General features: G+C 48.8%; 2 protein-coding genes and 1 pseudogene across 3 annotated transcripts; 2 read left to right on the top strand and 1 right to left on the bottom strand.

The window, feature by feature from the left end:
• Nucleotides 1–1,050: 1,050 nt before the first annotated feature.
• LOC308511591 (protein FAM47E-like) lies at nt 1,051–2,532 on the top strand (the record flags this gene model as incomplete). The annotated part of the gene is made up of 1 exon (XM_081081593.1): nt 1,051–2,532. One exon carries the CDS (start codon nt 1,051–1,053, stop codon nt 2,530–2,532), a length of 1,482 nt encoding a protein of 493 aa, XP_080937719.1.
• Nucleotides 2,533–4,636: 2,104 nt separating this feature from the next.
• LOC308511590 (tryptophan--tRNA ligase, cytoplasmic-like) lies at nt 4,637–6,841 on the bottom strand (annotated as a pseudogene). The gene is made up of 2 exons: nt 6,806–6,841; nt 4,637–5,949 (listed from the first exon to the last, which is right to left on the bottom strand). The product of its transcript is annotated as a tryptophan--tRNA ligase, cytoplasmic-like (transcript).
• A 2,791-nt stretch (nt 6,842–9,632) lies between these two features.
• On the top strand, nt 9,633–10,181 carry LOC308511589 (ferritin heavy chain-like; the record flags this gene model as incomplete). Its single annotated transcript, XM_081081592.1, has 1 exon — nt 9,633–10,181. The coding sequence occupies one exon, from the start codon at nt 9,633–9,635 to the stop codon at nt 10,179–10,181; it is 549 nt and encodes a 182-aa protein (XP_080937718.1).

Genomic DNA, 10,181 nt, shown 5'->3' with positions numbered 1-10,181 from the left:
GAGAAAGCGAGGGAACTACAGAACCTTGCCCCCTCACACGAATGATTCCGCTGATTACTGATCAGCTCGTGTGTGAATACATTATTAGAAGCCAGGAAAGAAACCACGGGAAAGGATTCTTGATAACTGATACTCACACAGGGCCTGCAATAGCGACCTTTACTGTCAGCCAGACTAGAACACCAGATGCACAGACATTGAATAATTTACGTGGAAGGGTCTTGCTGCAGAAGTGAGGAACAGTTAACCATACAACATGGTAGAACAGCATTTAGGCATGTACTATCACAGGGAACTGCTCTGCTTATTTCAGTAAAATTTTAAAAAGGACACCAAAGAATCAAACTCTTTCCAAGCAACATAACAGTATCCAAGAAAGGCAAATACTATTTTTAAAAAGAAAATCAATGGTGAACAACACATGGGTTTTAAATTCAGACAGGTTCAGTAGGAGTACTGATCTATCCTTTGCCCTCAGACTTTAATATGGCACTGTTTTTTGGATTATGTTGAAAATGTTACCTTAAAAGATAACTGATCTTGATTTCTGAGGGGGATTTTGGGAGCCACATTAAGTTGTATACCCAATGCCTCACTCACCTCACCCATATTTGGGCAAATATCAAAACCTGAGGGCTTTGAGTACAGTACATAAGAAAAAACAAACCTCTCAGAAGAACCCGCCTTTCAATTCCTAGCTATAATTTATCCAGGAGAAATGAAAGTACTTGTATGAAGATGTGAATAAGTGAAATATTCATGGCCACTTGATTTACAAACAGCCTCAGACTGGAATCAATTCAAAAGTCCATGAAAAGATGAATGGACAGCTCAACTGTGGTGTGCCCATACACGGGAATAGTTCTCTACCACACGCAAGAATGCAACCTTGAAGGCCATCCCAGGACAATGCAGGCTGTGCAGGGGCGCCTGCTGACCCGCCTCAGGAAAGAATAAGAATGCTGCCACCCCTGGCAATGGTCTCCTAGCAACTGGGCGGCAGGGACAACAAACCCCTGAGGCCCCTGGGCACCCTGGGCCAAGGGCACCATGGCGGGACAGCAGTGGCCCTTACCGGAGCCCCACGAGGGGTGGCTATTAAAGTCGGACCTGAGGAAGAAGGCGCTCATAGAGTCAGGGCTGATCAAGCCATGGCAGTCAGGGCCGAAGCTGGACAAGAAGCCAGAGCCCAACAAGAAGTGGATGCCTGGGCCCAGGCCCCTGGAGCCCATGCCCCTGGGCATGAAATGTAAGCCCTGGTTCAAGGACAGGGACAGGTTACCTTCCCACTATCTCTCCAGGCAGAACAAGCTTGGGAAGTGCCCCACCTCCATGGGCAGCGGGCGGTGGGTATTTGTGAAGGAGGGACTGGACGACTTCAGAACGGGCTGTCCATCTGCTGAAGATGTGATCACTCCTGGCCCTCGGGAGGGATTTCCCCCCATGATTGGTCATAGAATTCCCCGCCCTCCACCCAAAAAGATTCACAGGCAGCCGCCCAAGGGAGCGGACCTGTGTTCCACCCGCTTGGCAGCCCAGCCAGCACGGAAGGCCTTTGTAGAGAACACTGAAGCCAGCCTGACCCAGCATCCCTTGGCAACCTACCTGAAACTGGAGAAAGATCTCCCTGCAGACCTCCTGCTCGAGGTCCTGGAAGTGCTACATCCTGACAGGGAGCTGGAGGACACGTGGGCGTATTGTGAGGGCACCAAGGAAAGAAAGAAGACACCCCCACACCTGTGTGAAGAACATCCTGAGGAGGTGAACCTGGAGCCTCCCCAGGAGGTCAACCTAGAACCTGCAGAAAAAGCCCACCTGGAATCCACCAAGGAGAGTTTCCAGTCAAATTTAAGCAGTTTGTTTCCTGAGGAAGAGACAAAAGCATCATGCATGATGGATATCCGCAAACTTCCTGTTTACCAAAAACAAAGAAGAGCATCAGTTACTAAATTCTGCAGATTGATGAATGAGAATTTTGAAAACATAGACATTGATGAAGAGGACATCATGAAAAAGTTTGAAAATAACCTTGAGGTCCCACTGACCGATAATACAGCCAAAATAAAGGAAACAAGCCAGCTTCCTTTGAATATCAGGCCCTGCAAACAGCTAGATGAAATAAAGCAGAGGAAATTCTCCCTGCAGGAAGGTAACTGGGAAAGGAAACTCCGCAAACAACAAGACCCATATAAACCCAAACAGGAGAAGATAAGGTATGGAGCATGGTACCTAGACCCCAAATGCTGGAAAAAGCTGGCCAATGACCAGCCTTTGCTCGACCCTAAACTTGTCCGTGCCAAGGAACATTGGAGCAACGGAAGGCATCTTGAACCAGACATTTTTGATGAACTTTATGGACCAATTGCCTTCAAAGATTTCATTGTAAGCAAGGGCTACAAGATGCCAGGTGTGATTGAGAAGATGTTTATGAGGAAGGGATGGAACTATGAGTCTGTGACGACTCCTATACACCGAGTAATGAAACTCCTCTCCAAACCCAAAGAGGAGGATTCAGAGGAAGAAGGGGATTAGACAATTTTCTATTTACTGCTCACTTGGCTAGTGTCTCTCTCATTTTAACCTCAGTCAGAATTCACCATGAGTGCCTCACTGTGTATAGACAACTTTTATTCCACAACATCTGTAAATTTAACACCTAGTGCAAATAAAAATTTCTAAATCAGCTTCTGCTTGGGTTCATCAATATTTTATGTATTTATTTTACCAACTATGAAGCCAATATTTTTACATTTATTCCTCTCGGTTTTTATTGCATTAGTAGTATTCTATTTTTATTTCAATTATTCATTTTAAAAAAAACATAAATAAAAGAATTACTTAAAAAGGATCTTGTTGCCCAGCCGATGTGGCTCAGTGGTTGAGCATTGACCTATGAACCAGGAGGTCATGGATTGATTCTGGTCAGGGCATATGCCTGGCTTGCAGGCATGATCCCCAGTGAGGGGAGTGGGCATGCAGGATGCAGCCGATGAATGATTCTCTGTCATCATTGATATTTATCTCTCTTCCTCTCCCTCTCTGAAAATCAGTAAAAACATATTTTTAAAAAATTATGCCAGCTAAAGCATGGGATGAATCCCAAAATAATCCTGCAAAATGAAAGAACTATCACTCTGGTAATATTCAATTTCTAATGCATTATGACAATTATTTTTTAAGCAAAACTTGTAACCCACAGCCGAAGAAATTTTTTGTATTGTTTGTGAATTGTCTATGGCTACATTTGCACTACAAGATGGGAATTTAGGAATTGTCACAAAGATCATATGGCCTAGAAGCCTAGCATATTTCCTATCTGAATTTTTACTTTAAAATTTACTGCCCCCCTGATCTGGAAGAAAAATATATTCATACATATATTAAATCAATGATGCCACACTTTAGCTGAAGGAAAGATGATACACACTCATCTATGGAATAGAATGAAGTAAAATATTTTTATAAAATTAACTATTTAGTTAGACCTTTTGGAACACTTTTCAAATCTGCTTTTAATTTTAATATTCTTAGGGACAAAAATCCCTGAGGCATATCATCATATCTGATAGTCCCTGTTTCTTGTAATTTCTTTCCATGTGATGACTTGTCATACAGAGATTTCCCATGATTCCAATTATGTGGGTGTTAAATGTGAGGTAGGGCAGCCTGAACATGATACAGACAGACTAACTTTCTTCCCAGCTGAAATGGCTAATTAATTCAATTGACTGTCCACAAAGGTGGGTTGGCCAGGAAACATGGTTTGTATGTCATATATATATTCCACCCCTACACCCACCCGCCGTGTGACCAAATGAAGTTTATTTAGGGTATTGTGCTCAGGAGTGGACCCTGCACCTCCATGGAGGGATTTCCTGGGATATTCTTCTGCTTTCCCAGACTACCCAGGGCACAAGACTGAATGTTTCCCTTGGTGCCTGGGGTTGCTGCTTGCTCTCTACAGCCCAGGACACCAGCAAAGCACTGCTCCTTGCAATGCCTCCCAGCCAATCAAGTGTCAGGACAAAGGTTTCTACAAAGGACACCCATTCCCCTCAGCTGCCACAGGGTGGGGGCACAGTGCCTGAGCTCAGGACCAGTCCCTGGAAGCAGTATGGGGAGGCTCAGGGAAGGGCAGAGGGTCCAGGAGAACACATGAGGTCTGGATTTCAGGAAGTGAGCTGGAAAGTTTCTCCCACAGACTCAACTTAATAAAAGCGGCGACCTGGGGCCAATACTCAGTGTGAAAAGCAGCTTTCAAGCTGGGAGATCTCTCAGTCAAAAGCATATCCAGGATTTCTGTTTGTTTTTGTTTTTTTGTGGGTTTTTTTTTTTTTGTGGGGGGGGGGGAGGATGGGCTGAAATAGGCCTGTGACAATTAAACTTCCTGAAATGAACACCTCAACTACAGGCTCTCTAACCGTCAGGCTTTAAGGGTCTATGTGGGGTGGGATGTTTTCCAATGGATGTCCTCCTAGGGGCGGAGCCGGCAGCTCACAGGGTTTCTTTGGAAAGGATGACACAGGGAGAAACAGTACGGACAGACACACAGAGTTACAGACACCAGGAACGGGAAGCCATGTGACAGAGCCTCTGGGTAAATTATGGTTCTTTCTGTGCACATATAAAATGGGCGTTATTGAAAGTCATAGGACAGCTCTGGGTGGGGCAGGATCAAGAACTCTTTGACTCTCTCCTCCCTGGCCTCCTTGCACCTGGCCTGGTGCTCTGCAAGGAGGGGCTGCAGAACTTCCAGGAGCTCCTTCTTGAGCTCCCAGGTGAGCATGGCTCCACTGCTGTAATCCTTCCTGATTCGCTCCAGCTTGTCTTCATCCTCGAGGAAGAAGATCATGTACATTAAAAACATGTCCACCTGGCAGTTTTTCTAAAACTGCCTGTGCTCCTGGATGGTGTCTATCCCTCCAGAAAACACACGCTTGTTGACCTTGGTCTTGATCTGCTTGGCTGTGTCTGTGAGGAGGATGGGGGAGTTGGGGTCTCTGGCATTCCTGTGGGTCTGAGTCCCCTGCAGGGTGGGGAAGAAGGCCGAGAGTAGCAGGGTGGTTTAGGATAGAAGATCCTGGGTGTGACATCTCTTGTCATCCTGAAGTAAGGATCCTGGTTGATGGCACAGGAGATGAGGCCCTGAACGTCCATCTCGCCCCCGAAGATCTGTGGGAATGAGTTGCTGAAGGAGGGAGCAGCCTGGATGGCAGGAATGCTGATCTTCCCCTTGCAGTCACTGCCGGCGAAGCCAAAAATGCCTTCGTTTGGTTGAAGTTCACATGTTTCTGAATCTTCACCGTGTTCTTGTAGAAGTCTGGGCTCACCCCCACGTAGTCGAGGTCAGAGAAGATGGGGTTGTTGATGTCAAAGCCTCAGGTGATGATGTCCTTGGCATTTTCCATGGAGTAGCCATACGCCTGGTCCAGGATCAGGACTTCCACAGGTACTTCTGGTCATCTGCCATCTGGATGAGCAAGAGCACATTCAACATGTCCTGCAGCCACTTTGTGAAAATGAACGGGATGTGGTGGCCTACATGCATGGCTTCGGCAGAGGGGCCACTGCCCATATACAGGTGAAACAGCTTCTTGTTTTCATAGGCATCGAGGACTTGGTTCATGTCTCTGTTTGAGAAGAAGGTGCATCTGTGCAGGAAGCAGTGCGGTCTCTGGCCCCTGGCTCTCTCTATTCTGTTTATCAGCTCTTCGTCAATGTCACTGCTTCCAAATAGAACAATGAGCTTGTCATAGTCACTTCCTTTTGCACTGCTCGTCTGTACAGTTCGGTGGTCCACAATATCCACTTCAGCTTCCGTGGCACCTGGGCCACTAACCCAGGTACAAGGTTCCCTGGAAGGCAGTCCGCCTTGTAGTTCTCCCTGGTTGTCACTTTGTAGCTCATTTTTAGCAATAACAGCCTCTTCACTGCAGAATCAATTTCATCCTAAGCTGCAGGGGACACTGCAGAGGTGGCCAGTGGAGTAGCTGAGATCTCTGTGCAGCTGGGCTCTCCTTTTATAGTCTTCCCCCTCTTACTGTTTCCTTTTTTAAGCCCCTTTCTTCTCTTTTCTTTTTGTTTACCTCACCCTGCAGCTATTTGCAGTAAGGATTTCTTAGAAATCAACCAGTTTCTCACAAACACTTGAGCCTCTTGACCAATTCCTCATGAGACAGTCCAATCAGGAGTTGGCTGTGACTGTGTGGTTTGGGGGAGGGTGGGTGCAGAGACCAATGAAACCCACTCTAAATTCAAACTATTAGCTTTTCATTGCATCATTTGCTGGTCATTAGCCATCCCACACTGCAAGCTGGCCTCCATTTAACCTCCCCACTCACTTCCCTTCTCACTTCTTCAGCCTCAGTATGAGGAGTCAGTTTACATTTGTCCTGATGGGAGGAAAGGCAGACTCCAAGTGCCCTGCGGCTATTGTGCACTAAGGCAATGTTGTGAAAGTTCAGTTCTGGGTCACAGGGACCTGGATTTCCAAAGACAGCTTTGGCTTTTTTAAAAACAATATTTTTATTCATTTCATAGAGAAAAGGAGATGGAGTGAGATGAAAACTTCAATGAAGAGAATTATTGATCATGTGCCTCCTGCACACCCCCTACTAGGGATTGAGCCCATAACCTGGGCATGTGCCCTTGACCAGAATCAAACTTTGGACCCTTCAATCTGCAGGTCAATGCTCAATCCACTGAGCTAATCCGGTTTGAGCTGGCTTTTTTCTTTTCTTTTTATTGCTGAAAGTATTATATATGTCCCTTTTTTTACCCCTAGTGCCCTCTCCCAGTCCCTTACCCCCAAAACCTTCACCAACCCATTGTCTGTGTCCATGGGTTATGCATATATGCACATGAGTTCATTGGTTGACTTCTTCCCATCACCACCCGCTCCTGCTTTCCCTCTGAGGGTTGCCAGTGTGTTCCATGTCTCTATGTCTCTAGGTCTATTTTTTCATCACTTTATGTTCTTAGTTATTTTTCACATATGAGTGAGATCATATGATATTGATCTTTCTCCCACTGGCTTATGCAAATTACCCACCATCATTGTTGGGTTAATTTTCATACTCATCCTGATTGGCTGGGGGCATAGCAGAGTGACACCAATTTGCATGTTTCTCTTTTATTAGTGTAAGTATAAAAACCCAGTGCCTAAAACGACCAGTCTCTATGACATGCACTGTGGCTGGCGAACCGGCCATATCAGGGTGGTGCTGACCAGTCAGCCTCTCAAGTTCCCTCCCCTGGGCTGGCCCAGGGTCAATTAGCCCGATTGGGGCATGCTGGCTGGACCCCACCCATGCATGAATACATGCACCAGGACTCTAGTTCATATATATATATAATTAAGAACAATGTCAAAAAATTTACTGCCTATCTTTCTTCTAGGAGTTTTATGGTTTTGCATCTTATATTTAAGTCTTTATTCAGTTTTGAGTTTATTCTGATATATAGTGTAAGAAAATGGTCTAGTATCATTTTTGCATGTATTTGTCCAGTTTTCCCAGCACCATTTATTGACTAGAGTGATGGTGAACCTATGACACGCGAACTCATTTTCTAGTTGATTTTTCTTTGTTAAATGGCATTTAAATATATAAAATAAATATCAAAAATATAAATCTTTGTTTTACCATAGTTGCAAATATCAAAAAATTTCTATGTGTGACAGGGCACCAGAGTTAAGTTAGGGTTTTTCAAAATGCTGACATGCCGAGCTCAAAAGGTTCGCCATCACTGGACTAGACTGTGCTTATCCCATTGTATGTTCTTCCCTCCTTTGCCATAGATTAATGGCCCGTATAGGTGTGAGTTTGTTTCTGGTTTATTCTGTTCCATTGATCTATACATCTTATGCTAGTACCATGTTGTTATGATTACTGTGGGCTTGTAGAATAGTTTTATCCACGGTAGCATGATACCTCCAACTTTGTTCTCCTTTCTCAAGATTGCTGTGGCTACATGGGATCTTTGTGTTTCCATATAAATTTTTGGATTATTTGTTCCAGTTCTATGGTAAATGCCATTGGTATTTTGATATTGATTGTGTTGAATCTATATATTCCTTTTGGTACTATGGATATTTTTTACATTAACTGTTGCAATCCATAAGATACAGTTTATGCTTTCATTTATTTCCTTCCTCTTCAATTCCATTCTTCAGTGTGTGATTATTTTCAGAGTTCAGACATTTTACCTCTTTGGTTAAATTTACTGGTAGGTATTTTTGATGCAATTGCAAATGGGATGTTTTCTAAATTTCTTTTCGGATGTTTCATGATTGGTACATGAAATTGCTATGGATTTCTGAATACTATTTTGTTATCCTGTAACTTTACTAAATTCATTTACCAGTTCTAATAGCATTTTGATGGAATCTCTGGGATGTCAGCGTTGAGACCATGGGAACTGTCCCCCTTGGGGCAGACAGGGCGGGAGGAATGGGTGTCTGGGCTGTGCTGAGAGATGGAGAGGAGACAGAGTAAAGGGCGGGAAGGCCAGTTCCCAGGCGGGAAGATGGGAGGCGGAGGGTCGGTGAGGCTGTGGAGGCCGGGCTCTGCCCGCAGAGAGGGGGGCCTTGATGGTGAACAGGAGGAAGTGGAGGTCGCTGGCGTCACCAGGCCGAGGACGGGGTCAGGCTGTGGGAACTGTGGGAGCGGACGCTGACGTCATTCCGATGAAGCTTTGGGATTCATGTTGAGGCAACAAGGATTCCCCAAAAGGGCTGGGCGGCGGTTAAGGACACAACCACATCGGGGCCACATTCACCCAAGCTGCTCCGAGAAACCAAGTGCGGTTGACGTCCTGACAGCGGTCGCACATGTCCTCACGGGTCACACTTTAAAACGCCATGAAGGCCAGGGCCCAGCATGAGACGGGCATGGAATCCGGAGAAGGTCGGCGCTGCCCGCCTCCTCGGCCCCCCTCAGCCCCCCTGTGAGGCCCCCGCCCCTCCCCCAGGCCCCTGAGTAACGGTCACTGCTTCCGGTCCCCGCAGAGCCAACCGCCACCGCCAGCGGCCCGCAGCCTCCTGCGTGTCTTGTTGCTGCGGCCACCTGACTCTGGTGCCCTGCCCTCACCCGGCACCCTCCGAGACCCCAGCCGCCTGTCTCCGGTGCCCTGCCCTCACCCGGGACCCTCCGAGACCCCAGCCGCCTGTCTCCGGTGCCCTGCCCTCACCCGGGACCTTCTGAGACCCCAGCCGCCTGTCTCCGGTGCCCTGCCCTCACCCGGGACCCTCCGAGACCCCAGCCGCCTGTCTCCGGTGCCCTGCCCTCACCCGGGACCCTCCGAGACCCCAGCCGCCTGTCTCCGGTGCCCTGCCCGCACCCGGGACCTTCCGAGACCCCAGCCGCCTGTCTCCGGTGCCCTGCCCTCACCCGGGACCTTCCGAGACCCCAGCCGCCTGTCTCCGGTGCCCTGCCCTCACCCGGGACCTTCTGAGACCCCAGCCGCCTGTCTCCGGTGCCCTGCCCGCACCCGGGACCCTCCGAGACCCCAGCCGCCTGTCTCCGGTGCCCTGCCCTCACCCGGGACCTTCTGAGACCCCAGCCGCCTGCACCTGTGACCGGCCGGCCTCCTCCACTCCGCCTCGGCCTCTGACCGCTCCTGCGCCTGCAGACATGGCCACTCCTCCGCCCTCCTCTGAGCGCCAGCGCTACCATCCAGACTGCGAGGCCGCCATCAACCAGCAGATCGGCCTGGAGCTCTACGCGGCCTCCGTGTACACCTCCATCGCCGGCTACTTCCAGAGGCCCGACCGGGCCTGGCAGCAGGGCTCCCAGTACTTCCGGAAGCGGGCCCTCAAGAAGCGGGAGCAGGCAGACCGGCTGGTGTGGCTGCAGAGCCAGCGCGGGGGCCGGGTCCTGCTGGAGGACGTCCCCCGGCCGCAGCAGCACCAGTGGGACAGCAGCCTGATGGCCCTGGAGCAGGCCCTGCTCCTGGCGAAGAGAGTGGACCAGGGCCTGCGGCACCTGCACCGCCGGGCCACCCACCGGGAGGACGCCCACCTGTGCGAGTTCCTGGAGAGCCACTGCCTGCACCCACAGGCGGCCTTCCTCCAGGAGCGGGGCGGCCACATCAGCCAGCTGCGCCAGATGCAGGCCCCCGAGTCCGGCCTGGAGGAGGACCTGCTCCACAAGCTCACCCTGGGCGATGGAGAGGAGCACTGA

The sequence above is a fragment of the Myotis nattereri genome (genome assembly GCF_964212035.1).
Source record: "Myotis nattereri genome assembly, chromosome: X".
Lineage (NCBI taxonomy): Eukaryota > Metazoa > Chordata > Mammalia > Chiroptera > Vespertilionidae > Myotis > Myotis nattereri.
This window is presented reverse-complemented; position numbering and strand designations above follow the sequence as displayed.